Here is a 26,121-nt window from a genome sequence, read left to right as displayed (position 1 = left end):
TCATTTTGAAAATGTTGCATAAGATATTCATAAAAGATAGATTTGGGACATACATAATATTTAGGATTATGTAATAATAAGAAAATTAATCCTCATTCAACAATGCTCATCGCATAACATAGTCGCATTTGTCATATCAATACAAAAGACTTAGGCAACGAACCTCATGCGCGTACAACTCAATTTGCCACCACGCCAAAAGCTACCACAGTAAACTCAACACATGTGGGCAGTCGAAGCCCGACTAGCGCACGCTCAAATTTGCACTCAAACACGACAACGCGACTCAAAGTCGAGCTTAAAGCCCGCATCGGAGAAGTTCGCGTCATTGGCTTTGGGCGTTTGTTTTGCCGGTGTTGTTCGCAGCTGCTTGCCTGATAACCAAAGTACAGGGTAACCGTTGGGACCGTTGTATTGGCCTGCTATCGCTATCGTGTTGCTGTTGCTGTAGCCGTTGTCGCTGTCGCTGTCGATGTTGTTGTCGCTGTTGGCGTTGGCGTTGGCGTCGCGGCGTTGACGTTGACGCAGCAGCATTCAAGTCGGCAAGCTATTTGGTTTTGTGTGGCAGCATTGGGCTGCTGAGTTCAGTTATTTGTTGGACACACGCCGTGGCGGTACAGCAAGCGGCTAACGGTACTTGGTGCTGGGTGTTTAAAGTGTTGAACAGATAGCAACGCAAACAAGTGCAGTGAATAAATTAAATTAAGAAAAATTTATGCAAAAAAAGTGACAAAGGGTGAAATTTAAAAGCACATGTGTTTCCTATACATTGCCGGCTTTGGACAAAACAAAAAGTAACAAAGAAATGTGCTAAAAAACAAAAGACTTAAGAGACAAACCTGAAGAAGACTTTGTGCATAGGCCCAGCAGCTGCGTGCTGCATTTCGGCCAACAGGCTCGAAAAATAATTAAGGCCAAGTGGGAAAAAAATACCATCATAAGAAACTGCGTGGGCTGTCGCACCGTTCCACTTTATCGTTCGAACGGCCATAATTGGATTAATCCGCAGCTTTTGGTGTTTGCGTGCGAAAATCGACGCAAAAACGCATTTAAAGAAGTCATTAACAGCCGCAACGATCAACGGCCAAGCGGCAACGTGCAACGTCAACAAAATGATTTTAAGGTATGTTCCCTGCTCCCCTCCACGGCCAAAATAGTTGGCTATTTCTGTGCCACACTAATGAGTTGAATTTTTATTTATGGCATGTCGCCTTATTTCAAATAGTTTAAGTTAATTTTGCCGCGTGTGTGGCACAAAGCTGAGCCTAATTCAAGCTCCTAACTAGCTTTAAGTATTTTTGTAGTTTTATGTAATTTTTATGTGCCTGCCGCTGAGTTATGAAAACTTTCTGTTGACATTTTACCGTTTCTCTTGGCGTGGCACTGGAAAGTTCTGCGTGGCCGGCAGAGAAATTTGTGTGAGTTCTGTTGGCGCTGTTTAATAAACTTCTGCCTTCTGTGCCATGTTTGTGTTTTGATTACCACATTTATATTCAGGTTGTAGATGTTGTATCTGTTTTGATTGTACGCTGTAAATGGTAGCCACATGTTGATTGTGTAGTTGTTAAAGTTGCGGCTTAATGAGTTCTACGAAAGGCTAAAAGTACCACATGTCCGTTGTTCCTTCTAAATAACTAAGTACATCCGCGACTTATGACTTCCGAAAACTTTCTACACAATATCACTTTTTTGTCACGCGCCAATCACAGCTTACAAATAATGATCTTGTTGCGAGCTACAGCTGAACAAATCATCACAGACAGCCTCTAGGCAAAGCTTAGCTAGTTTAGTTAATGAGCGTATAGGTCATGCTCTTGGCTTAGTAGTGTCCGCTGTTTGGGGATCGTTTCGTCATTCACACCTACTTAAATTGAGCTCAGTTTGACTACAGTTTCATTTAAAAAGCAATTAAGCAGCAGCAAAGGTGAAAGATAAGACTTTAAGCCTGGCAAAACAATATGGGCACAATATTCGTAGAATTGAATATATTATTTTAAATAGTTAACTTTTTGTCGAAGGCGCGTATAAGCGCATAATGGCAAGGTAGTCGACTAGTCGGCTAAGCTGCGGCTTAAGGCTTTTCAGAAAGTACTGTTGTGGGCGTGGTTAGGTTGGGCATGAGTCAGACACTGTTTAATGCCTGGCAATGCCTTCGAATAGCTAATTGTTCGTGGTCTTTTCCATGGTTCGTTCTGTGGCTAACGGCAGTTCGCACCTAAGTTAACAGCTGAAATAAGCATAAGACTGGGCCAACAATTTATGGCAACAATATTGAGTTATCGCCTTGCTGTTAATTGTCGGTTGTTGCCCACGTTTGTTGGTTTGTTCGTGGTTCCGAGAGCATTCATAAAATGAAGCTATTAGTAAACATAAATTAAGAACAGAGCGTGATCATGCGTTTTTTATTTTTGATCTCCAAGCCAAGACAACGGTAGGCGTTAACGAGGTCATTAACATTTCTATCGAAGTTCAACTCGAGTTACACAATTGGCCAAATGATTGCCAGTTGTTGATTTGGAATTCATGCTCAACCAGTTGACGGCCAGCGTCGTCTGCGACTGTGTCTGGATTTGTCCACTTTACTTTCTCCTTAAATGTAGAAGACAGGCTAAAAACAGCCTTAAGTGCAACGCGCAGTTGATTTCCTGCTGCAATTGCTGGTCATGTGCCCCGCACTGAAACTGGGCTGCATCTGCCGCGTGACTTGCTAGAAATCCGGTTCGAGCCAATGTTATAAAATGAAGACATGATTGTTACTATAGAGAGCAGAGCCAACAGGTAGTTGCAGAGAGATTATAGTGGCTGATCGCACTGACTATGGCTGCTGCCACTGCTGCACGTCGAATTTGTGTCAAGGCTGCTGCAGCTCAGTCTGCAATTGGCAATTTGCATGCACTTTCTGTGCCACAGCACGCAAATGAGCCACAAATCATAGCTGTCGATTGGTGGGCGTGTTTTTTGAAATTGGAAAGCGCCCAAAGATTGAGGTGTTGCGATAAAGTCGCGTTGTGCTGCGTAGTAATGAGCCGCTGACCATAATAAATCATTTATTTGACCAAATTCACATATGTATTTCGGTTCAAACAGAGCCCACTGAAATTGGATGCTCTTGCTTTTGTTACATAAACAGCCTTGTAAGGTTCAATTGAAGGCAGCAGCAGTAGCCACAGAAGCCGCCACAGCCAAGAGCTGTGGTAAAATTGTGAGCTGTTTCTATTTTGTACTTGAGTTCGTTTTTTTAGCTGAGCATCGGCTGAGCATCGGCTGAGCATCGTTTTAGGTCATGTGCTTTGCTACAATTACTTGTATAATGCCAATTCCTTGTACCCCTTCCCGTTTAACCATGTTTCTTGGGCAACAAACCACGTGACGGTTTTTGCTTTCAACACAAAAATTGTGCGCCTGACATTGATGGGCTTTGCGGCACTTGGCGGAGTGCTCGATTTTCAAAGTGAATGTTGGCCCAACATTCACTTTTGATTTACAGATCTTTGAAATTGTATTTCAACTGATGATGATGCGCCATAAGACACGACATTAAGTTAAATTAACCGATATAATTTTTATAATGTGCACGCTGCCCACATCAAGGTTTATTTTTGGCGCATGTTTGTATACCTAGACATTTAATTGAGTTTTTGCATTAGTTTTCCATTTGGCGATCTATTAATGATCCTCTACGCGTAACAAATGAAAGTTCAGCGTGCAAAAGTAAAAAATTACGGCTTGGTTAAGTAAGTTTAGCAAAGGGTGATAACGGATGGCGAAAACTAAAGTCCAACCAAAAATCTTACAACACTTCTCTTTGGGTTTACACCAAGTACTACAAGCATGGCTTTAAACATGCACAGTAATCACCCATGAAATTGCAATTCATATTTGTCTGTGCTAATCCTATTCATGTGTAGAAATTTTTCCACTTTTCTAAGATGTACACCAAAATCTGCTGACTCAGATGCGAGAAAGTGTTACAAATAGCTATGACAAATGAATGTTATTTATATGCTCATGTATACTGGTCGTATACTAGATATATGCTTCTCAGCTAGCTACCGACCGTGAGAACCGAAAGTGAAATGTGTTTTATTTCGGATCTCTTGGTCTACATATTTAAAATCAACGCAGTTTTTTTTTTTGCGCTTATCAGTCAAAAGTCGCCAGCATTAATTAATATGCAGTAGCTGTCGGCGATCGTGCTACAGAATGAAGCGCCTTGGTTCGACAATAACAGAGTCTTATAGATCGTGAGAGCCAAACTAACCCAAATATCTGGCGCAGGGTTATTGTTTCACTTCTTCATGTGCGCTTGTCAAAATGATGGGGCAACGGAAAGCAAAACTATGCAGCATGTTGCAGCGCCCCGAAAACAAAAAACAGATGCAGCTAGTCTTTGGAAAACTATTTAAATAAAGCGCAGTGCATTATGCTGCATGTTGGCATGCTGAGAAGCTACGCAATAGCCAAATACACAAATCCAAATATCCAAAAACTATACAAATCCACAAATAACTAAGCGATAATCACCCGCTCATTTGTAGGCAGACCAAGTGGAGTGGCTCTTGCATCATTCGCACTCAAATTGATGATGATGATGACGATGTGCCAATTGTAAGGCATTTGAAGTCGAAGCCACAGTTGCTGAGTTATTGAAATCATGCAACAATTTGGGTAATTGTTGAAAACAACAAATGCTACAGCAACAGGTGAAAGGCGTTGCCATAAGTAAGCACTGAGTGTCCAAGCATGTATGTAGGTGTCACATGAGGATGCCTCCGCTGAGACACAGTCTTCAAAGTTGGGTAAGGCTAAGAAAATCAAGGCAGTTACTTGTACAAAAACAGCAAACCGAAATCAGCGCTCAACATCAAATGCAAAAGTTGTTTCTATTTGATTTATGCATTTACAGTCGATTGCGGGCCTGGACAGCAGCTAGTTTTGCATTGAGTTTGCACTTCATAAAATTCTTGTATTTTGATCAATAAGTTGGCATTGAAACTGGCTGCACATACAATATTTGACTGGCCGCTAAGCACTGCAATTTGTTTGCAATTAGCCGAGGCACTGTGAGTTATAAATCTGCAAAGGCGTTAGCTTGTTGCGGGCCCAATTAATAAGCCGTTGCCCGCAGATCGCCTACTTAGTTATCACGGGCAGCTGTGCAACGCGGCGTATGCGCAACAAAGATCAATAGCTGTTGCAGCAGCTGCTGCCGCGCTTTGGCATGTCTGCGCGTTACATTCTAATCGAATGAATTCGATATTTAACCGTCCATAAACTGCACGTAAGCCATGTCTGATGCTTATCTGAAACCTGGCGATTGCGTGCAACGGTTCATTGGGTGATATATCAAACCCTTCACGAGATGAAGTCGATTCCATGAAATTGATAAGTTCCTGAGCGCTTTTTTTAGGTCAATTCGAACTAAGGCAGCTTCAGCCCGCTTATTAGCCCATAGCGCGGATCCATGAAACGTGTTTACCGCTGCACAGCTTGCCGATTTATGGCACAATAAAAAAAGAGCGACACTAATGCCACATAAATGCGCCTCATGTTGCAATTGGCCAACAGTTTATTAAGCATGCGCCATGTGTGCGCTATTGATTTGTTTTTTTTTTATGCAGTTGCGTTTGGAATAACCAACGGATGTGAGTACATGACAGTGGCCTGGTCAGAGCCTGGTCTGCTCAGTCTCAATTCTGCCTAGTGTGAGATTCACTTTGACTTGAGCAATTGGCCGGCGCAACAGCAGCCGGTGCACAATGTTGAGCAAAAACTAAATGCGACAATTAAAACGTCATGAATTCGACATTAGCAATCGAATAGAGACAAGACCTACTTCCATATGTCTGGGTTTTTGTTGTAGTTCAGGCGTTGTTTGTCTGTCGGTCACTTCCATATTTATGAATGACTCCTAATTAATATACAAGTCCAAATACTACAAAGTCAAACACATAAAAGACAACAAAACTTAATTAATGAATGAAAGAGTGTATTTAATAAAACATAAAGTTAATTATCAAACTATTAGTTTTTGAATCTATGTGAATTAACTAAATTAAAATTAAAAGCGACAATTAAAACGTCATGAATTCAACATTAGCAGTCCAATAGAGACCTACTTAAAGTTGCCTAGGCTTTTATTGTTGATGATGCTGTCTGTATTTCGGGAATGACTTCTTATTAATTTTCAAATATCCAAAGTCAAACGATATAATAAAGAAATGCATTCGATAAAATATATATTTGATTTAAAATATGAGAAAGGTATATGTTATTATGTAAACTTCTTAGTAAGACTAAAATATGAAAAAGTTATGTAATTAACACGCATAAGAATTCATTTCCGAATACTGATATGTATAAAAACAATTTTAGTCAGAATTAATAACCTTGTCGATCTAGCCATGTCAGTTTTTTTTTGTCAGTCGAACTTTCAGTCTGTCTATCTGTCAGTTCTTCGAAGACTTTAACAGATATATCCGTATAGCCTCTCACTTTAAAATGGTTAAAAAGTGAATTGTAGTTGAAGCTTTAAATGTACTGAAATATTAATTATTAATACAACTTTATTACAAAAATACTACACTTTATCTGGAACTAAGATCTATAACAATACGCTTAAGGTCATTGGCTTTGTATGAGTATATTTGATATATATCTATTAATTTTGTACATATGTTTATTCTGTTTTAAGGGAGCACCATTTTAATCGAATACACTTTGAGCTTCTCTTGCCAAGTGGATTAAATACATTGTTATGAAAGCATTTCGTGTGTTAATTCAGTATTAATCAGTGAAAATTATGCGCATTTCAACACTTTGCCAAGAGATACTATAAAACCCAGGGGTGTAAGCAATTTACATATGATACCGCAAGACAATGCTGAGCGATGAGGTAAGATGCAGCACCTACAGCAACAGCAGCTGCAGCAACCACAATGAAAAGAGTCCACATAAAAGGCCCAACAAAAGGTCCTATGCACTTGGCGCGCCCCTGGGCCTGGGCGATATGCTGTATAAGACTTACATGAATGCCAGCCAAGAGGTGACATAACAAAGTGGCAGCGGGCATCATGCGATGCAAATCCACAGTCACATGCAACATCTGGCAATGCCACAACAATGGAACAACAACAATGCAGCAGGCAATTAACGTGACGCTGGTAAAAATTATTAACAAATGTCAACTGTGGACGCGCTTTAAATATGCGAAGATTAGTGGCTTCCATTTCAGGCCACAACAAGCCGGTTGAATTTAGCCTTTTTGTTAACAATGTTGAAAGCTCAGTGCGCAGCATCGTTAGCAGACAGATATTGTTAACGGATTGTATTTTGTTTATGCTCCTAATTCGTTATGGCTTTTGGCTTTGGCCTGTCTGGAACAGGCTAAAAAAAGGTCGCTTGAGTTTTGGGCACATACTCAAAGTCAGTAAAGGTGGCCCAAGCCCAAATATGGTCAGATTGTTGCCAAAATATAGGTTGAGCTGGACAAGAGGTGCACTGCAAATGCAAATGTGCTGAATCGTTAGATAAGTTGCAATTGCGGCTTAACATATACTATATATATATATATGTGTATAAAAAGCTGTTAGCAGCAGCCGCCAAAAAATTAATTGGCTCTTGCGGGCAGGTGTAAAACTTGACGCTGCGTGAATATGCAAAAATTTTGTCGTTTTGTTTGCAACTTGGCCAGAAGGACGTTGGCAATTTTTGCGTGTGTGCGTGAGCGCCTTTCACAAAAGCTGTCGCCCCACTGGCGAGCAACAATTAATTGACTTACGCAGCGGCTGCCTGCATGCAATCAACTCGGAGCAGTTCAATTTTGTGAGGCGTGGCCAATTCGAATCCAGCTAGCCAATCACTGCGTGGGCGCCTGTGCCTTTTGCTGCGTTCTAATTGCCTTGGCATGACGGCTTATGGCCCAAACGGGCCAAATACCACAAATACAACTTACCGACCGTTTAATTACCAACATTGCACGCTTTTCGCATTTACTGGCTCATATTTTCGAAATGTTGCCTTGAACCATTTTGATTTGTGTGGCTTTTCAAATGTCTTTTTATGCAACACACAGTTGCTGCGTAATTACAAATAAAATATTGTTAGTACCTCAAGGCATGAAGAGCTTGCTATATGTGTAAATGATAACTTTTAGTCACAAAATGCGAGATTTTACAATGATCAAATTAAAGGTAAAATATATAAATGTGTGCTCTCCAGATATGCATAAAGAGAACACTTGTTAAATTGCCAAAAATACAAGCTTATTTATAAAATTATTTAACAATAGCCTTTAGAGTTGGCTATGGTTGGTAATTCCACAATGTCGCTCATATTACTCGGGGGCATCAATGGGCTGCGCTGAAATGGGATACAATTGCAGTATCTTTGCCGCACCGCGTTTTATGTGGCCAGCTGAAAAGAAAGCCTTAGTACAAAGCAACAAATTGTATGCGAAGTGGAAAGTGAAAGGATTTAAGTGCGTTTTATTTCGCTTACACAAGAGCGGAACAGCGCGATATGCCCTAAGCAGCTATTTTCATCAAAAACTCAAAGCAATAGATCATAAATGAACGCGAACAGATGGTAGAGCAACACTGGGCACTTTCACTGCTGCTGTTGTTGTTGTCAGCATTAACAATCGATAGTTATGAAAAGTCATTAACAATTGACCGAAAATATGTTTTAATGTCTGGCTCTGTGCAGGTGACAAAGGCTAACAAGCCATTAACATCAACACGTGCCCCAAGTCATAAATTTGACTCAATAAAAGCAAGGTTGCCAGCTGTCAAGCAGCCAGACGCCGCGAAATGTGGCCCAAAAACAATGGACAGCCAAAAACAATGCAATTGAAATTGGCTACATTGGCAGCAATTCGACAGCTGTTGCTGCCGCTGTTGCTAGTTTTGTTATTGTTGTTGCAACTGATGATTGATAGACCTTGCTACGGGCGTAAAGCTATTTTGCTAATAATATTCATATGTGTTAAACCCAGGCCAATAATTCAATTAACCTTCTTAGCGGAAAGCTATTTAATATTATATTAACAATAATAGTAATACAATAAATACATTATAATATAATAATAATTATTAAATAAATGTACCTTCATTTTGTCTATATTCGCAGAATACTTGCGCTGTGTCTGCTGAGTGCCGCTCAGGCGCAATATCATCAGTTTGGGGCGCAACTGCAGTCGCCTCATGGCTCGGACTGTGCCCTGCTGTTGGCCGGACCGGGTCGTTCCTCCGTCTATGACTACAATGTGAATTTGTTTCGCGGCACGCTGTAAGTACAAATAGAAAATGCACCAGAGGCATTCTGGGTTACGTTTGTGCGCAAATATTTGAACGTTGACACCAAAACGGCAAAATGCTAAGCTGACAGTCATAAATCTTGGGTGCTGTTAAAGCAGTGGCAACATGCACTGCCTGTCGATACTCTACACCTACAACAACCACAACAAAAACGACAGCCGGCTTTGAGCTAATCATTAACAGTGGCAGCGACAACAACGTGGCGGCGTGTTGAAACGGTTTGTCTTGCCAAATGGGCAACGGGGGCAAAAGCTGCACGCCTGGGAGCGAGTCTTCAACTTGCGTCTTGGCCTGACATATTCGCATATGAATGGGGCACACATCTCAGCGGGTAGCCGCAGTGTAGCTTAGTGTCAGTTGTTAAAGGCATGCTGAGTGATTGGATCTGCTGTGAGACAGGAGTAGATCAGAGCTCTTCAAAACGGACAACTACATTACCACAAGTTGATAAATAAAAGATATATGCATTATCAAAATAAATATATTAGTATATTAGTTGTCGATTGGTTGAAACGTTATAAATTGTTGAACAGGTGCTTAGTTATCAGCCGGAGTTCGAGGTCAAAATCTTGCTGCAATCCTTTGAATCCCTTTTACAACTGCCAGTATTAGTTAGTTTCCAAGCTGATTGAGAATGTAAACAGTTAGTATAGGCCCGTAAATAGCAAGTCTATATGCTTACCTTGAGATTTGGTGCATATCTGATATCTCATCATGCACTCAGTGCCAAAAGTACAGGTGCTGGTGCGCTTGCCACGTGTCCAGGTGGCACAAACAGGGTTAAATTCCCTGCTGCACGCAGTTGGGCATCTGGGCACCCGATGACCATTTACAGACCACATTGCACAGAAATTAACTGCAAGCAGGAAAACAATTGTGACAGATCTCATGTTGAGGACAGTGTACTTCTGAAGCTTTTTGGGAGCTGATTGTGGCTTATATAGTCCACTGCTCATAGAGAACGCATTATTTATAATCAATATGTATTTACTAGACTCAATTAAAAACACAATATTGAATGCAACGCATTGTAATACGTGCCACTTGTGCCATAATGGCTTTTGTTAAAAAATGAAAAATATATAAACTCTATAAATCGTTGAATAGGTGTTTAGTGATCAGCCGGAGGTTGAGGCCAAAATCCTTCTGCAATCATTTGAATTCCTTCTGCATTCGCCAGTATTGGTGAGTCTCCAAGCTGATTGAGAATGTAAACAGTTAGTATATGCCAGTAAATAACAATTCTATTTGCATACCTTGATTAGTGGTACATATTTGAACTCTCATCCTGCAAGCATTGCTAAAAGTACAGGTGCTGGTTAACCTGCCACGTTTCCAGGTGGCACAAACAGGCCTATATTCCATGGTGCACACAGTTGGGCATGTGGGCGCCCGTTGACTATTTACACCCCACATTGCACAGAAACTAGCTGCGAGCAGGAAAAGAATTGTGACAGATCTCATGTTGAGGACAGTGTACTTCTGAATCTTTTTGGGAGCAAACTTCGGCTTATATAGTCCACTGCTCATATAGAACACATTATTTATAATCAATACGTATTTACTTGACCCAATTAAAAACACAATATAGAATGCAACGCATTAAAATACATGCTACTTGTGCCATATTGGCTTTTGTTATATAAATCAAAAAGATATATTAATAAGCTCTGTAAATTGTTTAATAGGTGCTTAGTGATCAGCCGCAGTTTGAGGTCAAAATCGTTCTGCAATCATTTGTTTCCCTCCTGCAATTTCCAATATGTGCGTGCTTCCAATCTGATTCGAAGTATAAACAGTTAGCATAAGTCTGAAAAGAACAACTCCATTTGCATACCTTGATTAGTGGTGCATATCTGATTTCTCATCATGCACTCATTGCCAAAAGTACAGGTGCTGGTTAACCTGCCGCGCCTCCAGGTGCCACAAACAGGCTTTAATTCCCTGGTGCACGCAGGGCATCTGGGCACCCGTTGACTATTTACTCCGCACAGTGCACAGAAAGTAACTGCGAGCAGGAAAAGAATTGTGAGAGATCTCATGTTGAGGACAGTGTTTGCAGTACTTGTTTTGCCTAATGCAAGTTTACTGTGGATTATATAGTCGACTGCTCATATAGAGCACATTATAGTTTTGAAACAATATGTACCTATTTGACCTTATTAAAAACACAATATTGAATGCATCGCATTAAAACACATGTGACTTGGCCCATATTCTCTTTTGTTAAAATATAAATAAACGCTGAATGAAATGTTACTATAATCAAAAAGCGTGTGTTGTGAGAATTAAATGTTAACTTCTGATGTACAGCTAAGCTATTGACCTCGACTTCGGATACTCTGTCTTTGGCACAACGTGAAGACCGAGTCATGTGATGCGAACGCGTCGGTTTGACGGCACTTGACAAGCCTCAACAGATTTATTGGTAAAAACCGCACAACAAAAAGGCAGCTGCGGCAGCAGCAAACCAATAACAAATACGAAAAAAAAAAAACACCAACAGCAGCTATACAAATAAATGGCATTGCAACACTTTGAGACGCCACAGGCACCTGCGGCGCAGTGCGGCAAACAGCTGCCGCTGCCGCTGCTGCTGCTGCATGGCCGCCTCTTCCATTGATTGCGAACTAAAGTTTTGAAGCGATTTCGAAATGTGACTTTGAAAAAAAGTGGCAAAAGACAATTTCTGAACTTCGACCATGCGCCACAAAGTCGCAGCTATGCCGCAGATGGTTACAATTTTAAATGTCGCACGATCGGGCCATAACAAATTTAATATAGGGGTCACCAGAGAGTTGAGCTAATTTGGGGTTGCCTGGCGTAAAACGTGACTCGGCAACTATGTGGCTTTGCCCTGGCTATTGAACTTTGTTGCGGCCGGCAAAAAATGCAGTCCAATTGCAACAATTGCAGCCACAACAACCTACTTAAATGATAAATACAGGTTTCCCGACCCGGGACACTTTCATTGCTGTTGCTGCTGCGGCTGCGGCTGCTGCAACTGATGCTGCAGCTCTGATATATGTTTAGTAAACTATTTTCTCGGCTGGACGCACGTCAGCGTAAGCGTGGTAGCCCCGGCGATCGTCTTGGTTATGCCACAAGGCCCCAAAAATTCACGAGTGTGTAGATAACTGAGGTTGGGATGTTGTGTCTGTGGATTTACGACATGCTTTTGCAATTACTCACAATTCGCAATATTACGCATACGCCATGCCGGCCCAGGCAACCAGATACAGTTTCACTTTCAGCAGGAAGCATTCGCAACAGTTTATTCGCGCACCTGCAAGCGTGCAAACCGTGCAACAAGATGCACATTCATTGTGCCACAGCAACCCAATCAGGATAGCAAGTCCCAGTCGCACCAAGCCGATTCCAGTGCGTGCCGCATGCGAGCAACTTTCTAGTTGGCCCAAAACTCTATCTCTGACTGTCCGCCGGCCAGTCCAATGCGCACATTGAACTTTCCATCAGCAATAAATTTTAAAACTAACTGGCAGACCAGTTAAATGCCAGCAGCCATTTTGCATTTGACAAATTTTCCCCAAAAACAATTTCAAAATCTAAGCAGCCTTTGTTGTGCACCCTAACTGGACACGAAATTGCAATTTCAGCAATATAAGAACGCATATCTTAGTTCAAAAATCCGTTTAAAGAGCAGTTTATATAACATACAAAAATATAAAATAATAAATATAATATTGGATATAAGAATACCATGATTGAATTTTTTTAAGATGTTAATATTCATTTATTAGATTTCCCTCTGGGAAATGCAAGCTTATAAGATGCGAATTATTCTTTGTCTGGGAGCGCTGATATCATAATCATCGTTTTATATTTCAAAATTAAACCACTTTTGAGTATTTTTGCCTCATTTAAATATATAAAAATATGTAAACTGAACTTTAATTAACTTTAAAAAACTTATCTAAAATACTAACACTTTAAATGGCTGCAATTTAAGCACTTCCTTGAGTACACGCCCTATTGAGGATGTAATTAACCAATAGATAGGCGGTTAAAGTGAAATATTTTCCCTGGTATGTTACATACCTTATCTCAATATCATTAGACCCCTTTAACTGCGTATGCAGCATGTTGCACACAAAATATGGATGCAAGTTCGCGAAGAATGTCGTCCATTGCTTAAATGGATTTTGCATTGCGTGTCTGGCCAATGTCTTGGGTGCTATGGTGTGTGTTGCATTTGTTGTTGTTGTTGTTGTTGCTGTTGCTGTAATTATTTAATACTTACGCATTGTTAACATGTATCGTTGTCACCTGACACGCGTTTTACATGTCGCTCCATTTGAGGAAGTCGCTGTGCCCCCTATTTAGGGGGCTTTTCGAGCAGTTCGCAAGACGAGAAATTTGCGTGTTTTGGCATTTAATTAACAAACCGGCTACAAACGCAAATGCAATGTTAAAAGTTAAGTTAAGTTGTTACTGTTACAGTTACAGTTACAGCTAGATTTTAGCTTATTTATTTGGCCCGAGATGCTGTGTGTGTGCGTGCTTGTGTGTGTGTGCTGCTGCAACTGTTGCATTTTGTTTCCTGCTGAGAAAAACCCACTTTTTAATGGAATTGAGTTAGTCATATTCGGCACCAATGGTTAGGCTAATGGCGCCGGGTTGCACAAACGTTTGATGATACCATCTGTTCGTATCCAGAACGACTGCAAAATAGACAAAAAATTTTACTTAAAGACTTGCTAAGACCTCGTTTACCTCTAGACTTACTTATGTCTCCTTGTTGCACAACCACTTCGAAGCGCTTGCACTGGAAATAGCATTCGGGCGGTGGCACTAGCAGCCAGCGCTTGCTGCCTGCCAACTGCGCCTGCCACGACGGCAAACGCACGTTATCAATCTAAGGGGATTTGAAGGAGCTCATGACTAAACCATTCAAGCCGAAACCCTTGTACTCACATGCATTTGGGCGCCCAGTCCGGCAGTGCCTATGAAAAACCAATCAACTGCATTGTTCTCCGAGCGCTCAGGCAGAAAGTAGGGCCTGCCATAATGCCTGCGAAACTCTTCGGCTGTCTCGGCATGACAATTGCTCCAGCCAAAGTACCAAGGTGCCTCATTCGCTTCCAACTCCACGCGCGACCGCGGCATGTCCAAGGCCTCGTAGATATCCTTAAAGCCCGTTTTGTAGGGCAAAAACTGGCAGTCACGTATGCGCTGCTTGCGCTTAGCCTTGCGATAGACATCCCGAAAGTACCAGTAATTGAAGAGCTAAGCACAGTATTTGTTAACCAAATATTGTTAATCAAGATTTAATTGGCTGGCTAACCCACCGTTGTGGCTGTCCAGTTCTGCATGGCATCGCTGACAATGACGGGTGCACCACTATATGCATACCTTTCCTCGAATGAGGCTGGGCTAAGGTTGGTTAGGCGTGGCACGCTATTGATGTTGGCACAGAAATCACACCGTTCTGGCGGTCGCAGCGCATAGCGCAAAGGGCGTGGCAGTCCCAAGGTACAGCGCTAGAAGAATGTCAAAAGGTACAAAATGCTGTGCATATGCAATCAATTGTTTAGCTCACCTGCCCCTGCAACTCCGTTTGGTAGTAGTTCAATAAGAATATACCTAAAACACACAATAGGAACAATTTGGTCAATTTAAGCAGCTTTTGACTCCATGCAGATGCTGGGCAGTGCTTGTGCAACAGCTGCTGCATTGTTGAATTCAAATCAGTTGCACGATGAGTCCACAATATGCGCCTCAGCTGGCTGCGTGCTTGCTGCATGTTGCCTCGACTAAGTCACGTATTCAACTGTAGCCAACATTTCCGTTTCCTGTAGCCAGCTGCCTGCTGCCTTACTCGCTGGCCCGTCAATAATTTGATTATCAGACATTGCACAGACTGTGAGGGTGTGTGTGTGTGTGTGTGTGTGTGCGTGTGCGTGTGCGTGTGTGTCTGTGTGGGTGGGCGTGTGACTGGTGTGCGTGGTGAGCATGTGATAGCGACAAATTGCTTTCTATTGTCAATAGCATTCAATAATCTTCTTGTTTGCCTCTCCCTTGCAGAAACCCCTACAGCAGCGGTGCGGGCACTTGCATTACCTACGATGCCATCAATGCGGCCTATTCGGATGCACGCAAGCGTATACGTAAGTGTGGATACGTTTAAACAATGCACAGATAAGCACACTATTAATATTACATCTATATATCTGATGCACTTTGCAGATGTGGCCGAGCCCAAGTCCGATTGGAAGCCCGAGGAGCTGGCCACCGTGGGCGAGCTGCTGCTCGATATATCCATACAGTTGGCGCGCACGTAAGTAAATGTTACGGTAATAAATGCTAAACGCATTTTGAAAGTTGCGCCTGGCACGCCCACAGCCCCAATAAATGATTGCCAAATAACGCATGACATGGCACTTAAATCGTGCTCGTGCTCGTGCTGATGGTGACGCTGGTGCTGTTGCCCGTCCAGACCGCCTGCAGTCATAAATATGTATGAGTTTGAAGCTGGAACTGAACTAAACCGAACTGGTGCTGAGCCTGGCTTCAAGGTTCTGCGGATTGGATGAATTTGAAAGTTTGGCACATGCAAATGCTAATTGCAATGCCAAATTTACTGTCGTCGCCGCTGTCGGTGGCTTTGACTGATGGCCACTTGGCCACCTGCAGTCATGTGCTAGCCTGACTCTGTCGATGCGCCATCTGCAAACTTCTTCAAACTGGCGCAACTCTATTTTTTGTTTTCTATTCGCCTCCAAATATTTTGCCAGCTATTTGTTGTGCTCGCTGCGCAAAATGTAAACAAAAGCGAATTATGCAATGCATCGTCTGTTCGGGATGGCAGCCTCAGTGAGAGTGAGCTGCCCCCGACCAGAAAACAAGAAGCAGCCAGCTGAGGATGCAACATAGCATTACCAGTTTTATGGTTGGCCAAATGGCGTTTGTGGGTAAGCGGGTTGCCAAGTCAGTTGGTCACAGCCGCCGTTCCACAGTTACATTCGCAGTTGCAGCCTGTGCTTCAATGCGACTTTCTTTTGTGGACACCCCCCGCGCTCTGCTCATCTAACACGAGTACGAGGAGGATCATCAGCAATGCATCTGCTGTTGTATAATCCTATGATTATGGCCTCTGGTCGGCGGCTCAATTAATATCAGATACAAACGTTTTATTTATGATAAAAATGTTACAACTATTTTAATGGCAGTTTAGGAGCAGTCTTTTAATGGTCGATTATGTAAGGTGCAGGATTAGAATGGAATCAGATTTAATTAATAATTTTTTTTATTTAAAGATTCGAATTTTGACAGACAGCTAATATGTTAACTCAGATTGTGATTGTTGCAGAGTTGATTCAATTAATTAAAAATAATAATAGTGTTTCTTAAATTTGGAAAAAATATATTTTTGTCCATTACCTGAAAGGTGTGTTGATTCCAGCTGCGAACAGCATGAATTAAAAAAAATTTTTTTTTGCTTAAGGAATTGTGGATTGCTTTCAATATTTTAAATTAGATATACAAAATTACAGGCATACGAGTTCTTGTGAACTTTGGGAAACTTATATAATGTATACAATATTAGGACATATATTGTCTAAAGTCAGTAAATTGCTATTCCATTTAGTAAGGCATCAGTTAATTTGCAATGCTTTTCGAAAGGCTTTTAATACTCTGCTGGAAAGTTTTCTGTTAGCAGCACCTTTTTCCTGGCCATTTCTTCAGCTAGTTTAATTTATGGACCTTCAGCCCATTTAACTGCCAGCCCAATTGACTGTTACGTTTTTTTTTTCCAGCTTCATATCAGTTTGCACTATCTTCAGAGCCAACAACAATGGGTTCGCCCTAGCTTCAGCTGCCTTTCCATTGCTCAGGTTACTGCAGTTTTTCTCACTTTCCCATGCACTTGAGGAAGTGTCCGACACAAATTTATTATGCTGCAACACCAGAGTTTTTCCACTTAGTTTTTCGGCACTTTCGGCAGCAATAGATAAAAGATTACCAGCGCTTAATTCACGGGCCACAGGCCTAGCAGTCGGCTTCAATAAAACGGCAAGTGACTTAAATTGAAAGCGAATATTTTGCCATTGATGTCAACGTCAAATCTCAAATATCAACATCAATGTCTGTCACCGTAAGCCGGGCCAAAAGTGCGCTAATTGCGTGCCGAACTGGGCTAATTCGATAATTTTGCAATCTTTGACAAGATTGAAAAATATCCGCTCAAAGGAGAACCAAACAGTTGGCGCGACAGAAAAATGCCATGTTGGGCGATATCCGCAATTGTTGGCGGGCAATTTAGATATTGTTAGATATAATTTGTCAACATTTAGCTAAACTTGGCTGGCAACTAATCTACAATCGTTTCTTCCAGCTATGGCCTATCCTATGAGGAAATCGAGAAGGGTCTGCCCACCATAGACACCTCCAAGACGTTGATTCGCGAGGTCTGCCCGCCATTCTTTGCTGGCGTCGAATGCCGACCGGGCAAATATCGCCGTTTCGATGGGCTGTGCAACAATATTGAGCATCCCACCTGGGGCGCTACCAATTCGCCTTTTCAGCGCCTGATTGGTCCACTCTATGCGGACGGCATCAATGCACCGCGCATTTCGGTTACCGGCCACGACTTGCCCTACTCGCGTGTGGTCTCGCGCACAATGCATCCAGATGATGGGTATCATGATCACGCGGGCACCGTTATGGTCATTGCCTGGGGCCAGTTCATGGATCACGACTTTACGCTGACTGGCACGCCTTTGGGTAGGTCAAGCAACTGTGCAAACGGAATCGTTTTAAATAGCCATTCACTCTGATTACAGATCCCATCAATCGCAACGATCCGGAGGAGTGCTGCAAGCGACCGCTGCACCGGAAGCATCCCTATTGCAATGAGATACGCATTCCCGATGACGATTACTTTTATCGGCTCTTTAATGTCAAGTGCATTGATTTCGTGCGCGGCTTCCCATCACCAAGACCCGGCTGTCGCTTGGGTGAGTAGCGCCTTAACTTGAGACCGATCATCGATGATATCACAAGCCCATTTCATTCCAATTCAGGTTCTCGTCAGCAGTTCAACACCTTGACTGGCGTCATTGATGCCAATACTGTTTACGGCGTTAAGGAATCGTTTGCGCGTAAGCTGCGCACTGGCTACGGCGGTCTGATGCGCATGAATCCCGTATTCCAGGAGTATGGCTTGAAGGATTTGCTGCCCCTGAAACTGGACATACCCGATGAGGGCTGCACGCGCCCCAACAAGAGCATGTATTGCTTTGAGGGCGGTGAGATCCGTGTTAACGAGCAGCTGGTGCTGACCTGCATGCACACGCTCATGGCCAGGGAGCACAATCGTCTGGCCACGGGTCTGGCTCAAATTAACCATCACTGGGATGACGAGACGCTGTTCCAGGAGGCGCGACGCATCAACATTGCCATAGTGCAGCATGTCACCTACAACGAGTTTCTGCCCATTCTGCTCGGCAAGGAAGTGATGGAGAAGTTTGGCCTGGTGTTGCAGAAGGATGGCTACTGGGATGGGTATGATCCGAATGTCAATCCTGGCATCATTGACTCATTTGCTGGCGCTGCCTTCCGCTTTGGCCACTCATTGCTGCCCACCGCCGTGGAGCGCTGGTCGAAGGCACACAAATTCATAGCCTCCAAGCGTTTGTCGGACCTCATTCGACGCCCTTATGATTTGTATAGAGCTGGCGTGCTGGATGAATACTTTATGGGTCTAATGAATCAAGTGGCACAGGCCATGGATGACTCCATTACCCAAGAGGTCACCAATCATCTCTTTAAAAAAGAGGGCGCGCGCTTTGGCATGGATTTGGTCTCATTCAACATGCAGCGTGGACGTGAATTTGGCATACCCGGCTACATGGAGTTCCGCAAGTTCTGCGGTCTGCCCACATCCAACACGTGGGATGAGATGTACGGCTCCATGCCAAACGAGACAGTTCTACGCTATGGCAGCATATTCGAGTGAGTATAAATTAGCCTGCTGGATTTAGTCCTCTAAACATTTGCTCCTTTCACTCTTTGTTAGACATCCTGCCGATATTGATTTGTGGTCTGGTGGCGTCTCGGAGAAGTCCCTGCCTGGCTCCATGCTGGGACCCACGTTTGCGTGTATAATTGCCACACAGATGAGCTACTTGCGTCGCGGCGATCGCTTCTGGTATGAACTGCCCAATCAGCCTTCCTCCTTTACACCCGAGCAGCTGCAGGAAATACGCAAGGCGAAGCTTTCGCGTTTGATTTGCGACAATACCGATTTGATTGACACCGTGCAAATCTATCCCATGGTTCTGCCAGATCACGAAATGTAAGTTTATGGCTGACAATTAAAATGTGATCTAAGTTTATGATTTCCATAGCAATCCACGCGTGCCCTGTAAGAGCGGCATTATACCCTCTATGGATCTAAGCAAGTGGGCTGACTTCGGCAGCCATGGTCTGGACTCATCTGTCTATGTAAGTCAAGTGGATTTATGATGGAAAAAATATTTAATAAATTGTGTATTTTATTTGCAGAACTATATCAATGAAATACCCGACACGCTGCTCAACTTTAGAAAGTAAACATCATTTTATTAATTATTTTTCTACATACATACCATATTGGACATAGCTGTACACCTTTTGCAAGAAGCCAAGAACCACAAGTCTTTGGCATTTGTTTTCCAGTTCTGCATTCTTAGTATCTCCCACTACCGCTTAGTCTCTTTTACTAGTCTTCTCTCTTGCTGCAACGCATCCTTCGCACTAATGCATTCTAAAGACAGTCAATTTTAGTTTCACACTGCCATTTTCTATAGTGATTTCCAACATTTCCATGCATTTTCCATACATTTTTTTGTATATATGTATTATTTTAAAATAGCAAAAATACAGGGTAAGTTACAAGAAGGTCGTTCAACAACACACAAGACCTTTAATAATGTTTAAACATACGAATATTTCGTTGTAAGTTTTGTATATGCAATAACTATCATTTAAATAAAAATAAAAACAAAGTTAATGTTTGTTTAAATTCTTGTTATTATTTAATGCTGGTTAACATCATATGTTAGTTGGTAAGTAAGTACTATAGGAACTTTTTTGGTTACGTGCTGAGCTGAGGTTCGCCGGAAACTCTAGGTAAATATTGTAGCTAAAGCCATTAAATTGTATATATTGAGCGCCAGTTTCGATTTTAGTGTCGTCGTCGTCGTGGTCGTGGTCGTGGTCGTGGTCTTCATCAGCCAAGATCGTGTTGAGCATCGCATCGCATTGACCCAAATACGCGTCTGAGTCACAGGCGATAAAAATACACACACACTCCTCACACACATACACATACAGTTTATAAGAGTCGGATACATCTTTGAAACCTCTATTCGAGCGCGTTCAGAAACGGCGCTATAGAGCCAATATCTTCGCAATCCGGTATGGCTTTGCCTTTGAACTTGAGACAGGACTCGGCACAGGTCTGGCCCTGGAAGTAATCCCCAAACATTTTCTTGCACTGGGCGCAGTTGTTCAGGCAAATCTGAATGAAATCAATGCCGCCCATGGGATCTGTAGATCAAAATAGAATATAAAATATAAAATGAAAATAAAAAAGGATATAATTTAAGGAATCATTATTTGTGGCTTTAATTACATACCAAATCGCTTGCCATAGTGTCCTATGGAAGGAAGCGCCTCGCCACACTGCAGCAGGCACAGAGCGGTCAGTGCAATGCTAAGCAGCAGCAGAGTCTTATTGTTGCACATGCTGATAATGGTCAAGATCTCTGTCAAGCAAATAGATGGATGTTTATGTGTGTGTGTGTGTGTGCGTTTTTTAAATTTTGTAGCTTATGATAGAGTAAAGCGCTGTAGCATATGCGACCGTTGCGCGCCAAGTGCGATGTTGAAATAATAAAACGCACGTTTGTCTCTTGTTATTTTATAGGCAACCCAAACTCAGATGCGAAAGCTTAACAACGTCAAGAAGTCTGAAACGGCGGCAGAAACGGCATTTACTACAACAGCGCTTCAAGCCGGTCTCAGAGAGCCCCCAGTGCGTCAGCTTTTTGAACAAAAAGAAAAAGGAAAAAAACTATAAAATTAATACAAATTCAATAAAATGCCAATTTGCTCGATGTTCTATATGCAAATTGTATGTGGACTGGACTTTTTTTATTTACTAAAGGTTGCAAGGAGCTAGCAAAACCTAAAGTATCGAAGTCGCGTGGGCCCTTGTTAAGTTTTGCATAATAATCTGGCTAACAGATTTTATGGTATTTTTATGGCAAAGACAATGACTTGTTAAATATTTTTGTATTTACATTGGAATGAGTAAATGGTTAAATTAAGTAAATAAATTCAAATGTTTACGAGTTTTCAAATATTGCGTTCTAAAAAAAAAACTCTATCTGTTTTGCAAAGTACAATTTTATCTATTTAAAATCAGAGGATAAGTTAAAATGTCAAACAAAATATTGAAAATACAACAAAATTCCCCACTCTCAAGAACAAATAAAATGAATAAAAATTCACCGACTTATGGAAAGAAAGCTGAGAGAATCGCATGGAAAGTAACAGCAGGAAGTGTCAAGGAAACGGACTGAGCCCAACTGCAACCGATATCATGTGTTAAAAACTGTAATTAATGCAAATCGAATGAGGCCGGCCAAGTTGTTGGTCGCTCGATCGCTCATTAATTAACTGCAGCTAAAATCGTACAACGTAGAACAGAGTTGGGCGGGCTAGTCCAGGTGCCAGCGGGAGTTGGCGCCGGCGCCGTAGACCCAGCCGGAGCAGCAATAATAATAAGTTAAGACCCAATAAAATGCGTGAAATTCTTTTGTGCCAACCGGACACGATGCCAGCGACTGGTTTAACGCTATGGCCAGCGGCTACACGCTGTCTGGCAGCCAGTCAGCTGTAGCGTCACTTTCAATACCATAAATGAGGGTCTTAAAGCTAAGACGCGAATTGTGTGATACCAGGTTATTTCCGATTGAATATAAGTAGTAGTAGTAGTTTTCCCTACCTTTAAAGGCTGTCCTGCTTAAGCAGGTCATCAATTCGTCGATCAATTATAGATATTTTTATCCCCGAACCAATAACTAGAACAGAAACATGAGAGTAAAGTGCAGCTAGCATATGCAAGGGTATCTAAGCATCGGCAACTCGAAGTCTGTTTAAAACTTTGTTTTGTTTACATTTTATACGATTGTTGTTCAATCAAAATGCTGGTAATCATTTATTAACTAGTCAGCTATGTAAATCGTGGGAAAACTTCTAGTTATGCTAATTTTATGCCACCTAAAAACGATTTGTTTAATATTTTTCTAAGCTAATTGCCAACACGCGCCGTACGTATGAGTAATGCGAATCAAGCGCTAAACGCGGCTTATACGTCACAGCCGTTTAGTGGGCGTGACACTTGAACTGACAGCAGCTTTTGTCTAATTGGTTTGGTGACGTACACAAAAAAGTACTCGACACTCACCGGTAGTTGATCTTAAGATCAGGTAGCGATGCTTGTCTCAGCGAATACGTGGGTTTGTGGCCAAAAACGAGGCTTCGGTGTTGGCGGCGGGTTTGTTTGCTGAAAACTGGTTCTACACCGACTGTTGCCGAAGTGCAGAGTTCTTATTGTATTTATATTACTCGACGGTTGCCAGGGGACCGTTGGGTTTCGGCTGGCAAATTAATCAATTTGTCTCAGCAACAAACACCTAATTGAATTTATGCTTGCCAGTACGCAAAAACTTACTTCCGCTGGCGGCGGCGGCCACTTTCTTGAGTGGTTTTCACAGCACGGGCTGGATGTTACTTAGCTAGTTTAATTGCGTTTCTTTCGTGACAGCTCTAGAAGTGGATTATACGGATTATACTATTGTGAGATATGCATATATAAGCAGGAAATATAAGTTTAACTAGTTATGCTCATAGGGTTTCCTTATTCCTTGCCTATAAATCTCTCTAGCTCAATAGATCAAAATGCCATTTCATTCCAATAATATAAATAACATTGTTATTATTTTTGTTTAAATAAAAGCATTTCCCGACGGGACTTGGTCCCTCATCTGTACAAATGCGCCATTCAGTCAGTCAAGACAAACTCTTGTATATAGATATAGATTGTGATAATCTATTTTTCTTTTCATAGCCTTAAATCAGAACCTCGGTAAAAAATCTCAAAAAATACCGAACTTAAATTTAATTTTAGTTGTGAACTGCTTTGTGAAATTTTGTTGTCTTTTTGCACTGCTTTTGAGGCACTGCTTAGCCAACACATTTAAAAAAAATTAAAATGTATTTTTTTAGGAGTATGGGGTTCGGTTTTTAATTACATTTGCCATCCATGTGTTCTTAAGGTACTAAATTATGATTGTACAGGTTCTACACTTAATAAAAATAAAAAAAATAAAATTTTTTTAAGGTATCATAAGAAACACAGATGGCCAAAGAATATGTTCTCACTGAGCTAATTCATAGATGCGTTTAAATTGAATTCTGTTAAGTATATTTTTATTCTTATTAATTTACAAACCCAACAAATAGTTTTCTGCTAATTCCACGTAATTAGATAGGCACGTTTAATAAAACGATATATTTAAGAGCAGAGCACAGCGCAGGAGTCTCACGCATCATTGTCGGACACACGGACAAAAATTTTTGGTGTTTGTTTTTAATTATTGTTGTTTTTTTATTGTTGATATTATCTGAGTCAAACTATCTGCTACTCTAAAATAAAATTAAATTTCAAGTGAATTGCTTTTTTCAGTTGAAAGCTTCATTAAATAGAAATTTAAACATAAATTCAAATAATTTAACTGCTTGCCTAACGGTTGCCACCAAATGATGCACTGCTTGCATCAGTACTTTTTATAGTCGATATGGCAGCACTCTTTGTGGTATTTTCTTGTGCTTCCATTATTTTCCTCTAGCTAGCGCCACTATATACATTTTTGAAAATTTTACGATTTTATGTTTATATACATAAAACTATGTATACAAATATACATGTATAGCTTTTGTATAACATTTAGCATTAACGAGATGAAAAGTTCCATTGTTTTAAATATTTTATTTGACAAATGGACGGCTTCCGTAATTTAGGCAGCAGCTCCTAAAACAGGAGCTATCCGTAGAGAGAATAGACAACTTTAGGAGTCAATCAAGCTGGCTTCAATACAAACCTCATTATTAAAGTGTTGGCCAAATTAACTTTTTCCCAGGCGTACGTGTGCCGACAAGTTGGATGATGCCGGATGCTGGGTTGCCTTGCGGTTGATAGCCATTTGCTGTTGAAATTCCACAAAAGCCAAAAATTTTCTCCGCTGACCGGCATTCGTGAGTTTGTGAGTGTGTGTGTGTTTGTGTGTGTGTGTGTGTGAGTGTGTGCAACCGCATTGAAAGTATAGCCGCACAACAAACATCAACGCCTGTGAACTGCAGAAACTTTTATTAGTGGCTGTTTGCTGCACTCGAGGCGCAGCGGGTAAATCAGCACAAGATTTTTTGTTCGATGCGATGGAGCGCAGTTTTATTGCGTTTTCTTTTTTGAATTTTGTTTTGCAACAGCAACTTTTATTTTAAGCCAAGCCGAGGTTTGTCTGGCTTTATTTATGAACTTTGCTCGCAATCGATGCGTTTCTGTGTAGTCCAATACATTGCCACAGTTCTTTCTCGCCTCCATGCGAAGACTCCATAACTCAGTCACGTAAGAATTAAATTTGGCGCCAGACAATACGCACATTGTTCCAGTGATTTTAGTTTAAAGATATATTGACAGAGTGCCGAGCGCCGGGCATCGGGTACATGACAATGGCGCAATGAAGCCTATTTGGAGCTGGCTGCAAACTTTGTCAGTTCGAGCAAAACTTTATTTAAATTCACATAATCCCCGCACTCTGCAGCTAGTCACGCAGCGAAGGGGCAGAAAAAGGGACCATGGCTGCTCAAATGAGTTGCTTAATATAGTTTCATTTGTTAATAATAGACAGGTCGGGGCACATTTTTAGGCATGACCAAAAATAATTGGTAACTATAAACCCATTTCATGCCCAACTGAGCAAGGGGCTCCCACAAATAAACTAAAAAACTGCCAGTCAACGTATCGTATGCGTAATTAAGCACGGACAAGCCACCGCCCACACCCACCCGCTCCCCACACCTTTCCAACTATCATCAACCCCTTTGACCTTCTCTTGCTCGCTGCGAGGACATGTAAAAAACGTGTTAATCCACAAACTAATTTGATGTTGACGTGCGGGTTTTCGGGGTAGACGAGTTAATTGTTTTTCGTCTCACTTTACACCGGCGCTTTTGTGGGGCTTTAAAGTCCGTTCATTAGAGTGTTAACAATTAGTGCGGAGCTGTTAAAGCCGAAGGTAAGACTAAAGGTATATCCAGCTGACAATTGGTTGCATCTTAAAATTGCTTCAATTCTGCTTAATGCATATTTCGCATTCAATTGGCGTCAAGTTGCCTCGAGCTGGCTCCTCCGGCTCAGGGGGGCAGGGGGCGGTGGTGGGTTAATGGCTGCGGGATTGGCGACATTCACGACGGGCCACCGCCCGTTGCGCTCAATGTGCTCAAAATGAAATCAGTGAAATGCTGGAAATTAAAAAATAACGAGATAATTAAAAGCTACCCCGCAGTTATTTGCGTGTGTGTCCTTTGTGCACGTACAGCAGCTTAAGTAGCGGCCTTGTGGGCGACCATGCGGGGGCAGCTGGTTGGCGGAGCTTGCAGCTGCTTGGCCTGTTGTTGTTTGTGTGTCTCTCCTTGCCAGGCCGTGCGTTAACATATTCTCTGTGCGAGTGTG

At 41.8% G+C, this 26,121-nt stretch overlaps 3 protein-coding genes across 3 annotated transcripts; 1 reads left to right on the top strand and 2 right to left on the bottom strand.

Annotated features, from left to right (window-relative positions):
* Positions 1–976: 976 nt before the first annotated feature.
* On the top strand, positions 977–20,287 carry cysu (Curly Su). Its single transcript, XM_064693781.1, has 10 exons — positions 977–1,123; positions 9,130–9,288; positions 15,363–15,445; positions 15,525–15,615; positions 17,674–18,062; positions 18,122–18,295; positions 18,362–19,292; positions 19,357–19,635; positions 19,688–19,784; positions 19,845–20,287. The coding sequence occupies exons 1-10, from the start codon at positions 1,113–1,115 to the stop codon at positions 19,890–19,892; spliced, it is 2,262 nt and encodes a 753-aa protein (XP_064549851.1). The 5' UTR covers positions 977–1,112; the 3' UTR covers positions 19,893–20,287.
* On the bottom strand, positions 13,807–15,145 carry LOC135436235 (uncharacterized). Its single transcript, XM_064693779.1, has 5 exons — positions 14,878–15,145; positions 14,627–14,818; positions 14,253–14,564; positions 14,064–14,193; positions 13,807–13,999 (listed from the first exon to the last, which is right to left on the bottom strand). Exons 1-5 carry the CDS (start codon positions 15,079–15,081, stop codon positions 13,914–13,916), a joined length of 924 nt encoding a protein of 307 aa, XP_064549849.1. The 5' UTR covers positions 15,082–15,145; the 3' UTR covers positions 13,807–13,913.
* On the bottom strand, positions 20,212–21,191 carry Eh (Eclosion hormone). The gene is made up of 2 exons (XM_064693780.1): positions 20,960–21,191; positions 20,212–20,870 (listed from the first exon to the last, which is right to left on the bottom strand). The coding sequence occupies exons 1-2, from the start codon at positions 21,066–21,068 to the stop codon at positions 20,686–20,688; spliced, it is 294 nt and encodes a 97-aa protein (XP_064549850.1). The 5' UTR covers positions 21,069–21,191; the 3' UTR covers positions 20,212–20,685.
* Positions 21,192–26,121: the final 4,930 nt, after the last annotated feature.

Source organism: Drosophila montana, unplaced genomic scaffold (genome assembly GCF_035044405.1).
Source record: "Drosophila montana isolate Dmon_TW-CO22-7 unplaced genomic scaffold, ASM3504440v1 contig_3733_1, whole genome shotgun sequence".
NCBI classification, from domain to species: Eukaryota; Metazoa; Arthropoda; class Insecta; order Diptera; family Drosophilidae; genus Drosophila; species Drosophila montana.
This window is presented reverse-complemented; position numbering and strand designations above follow the sequence as displayed.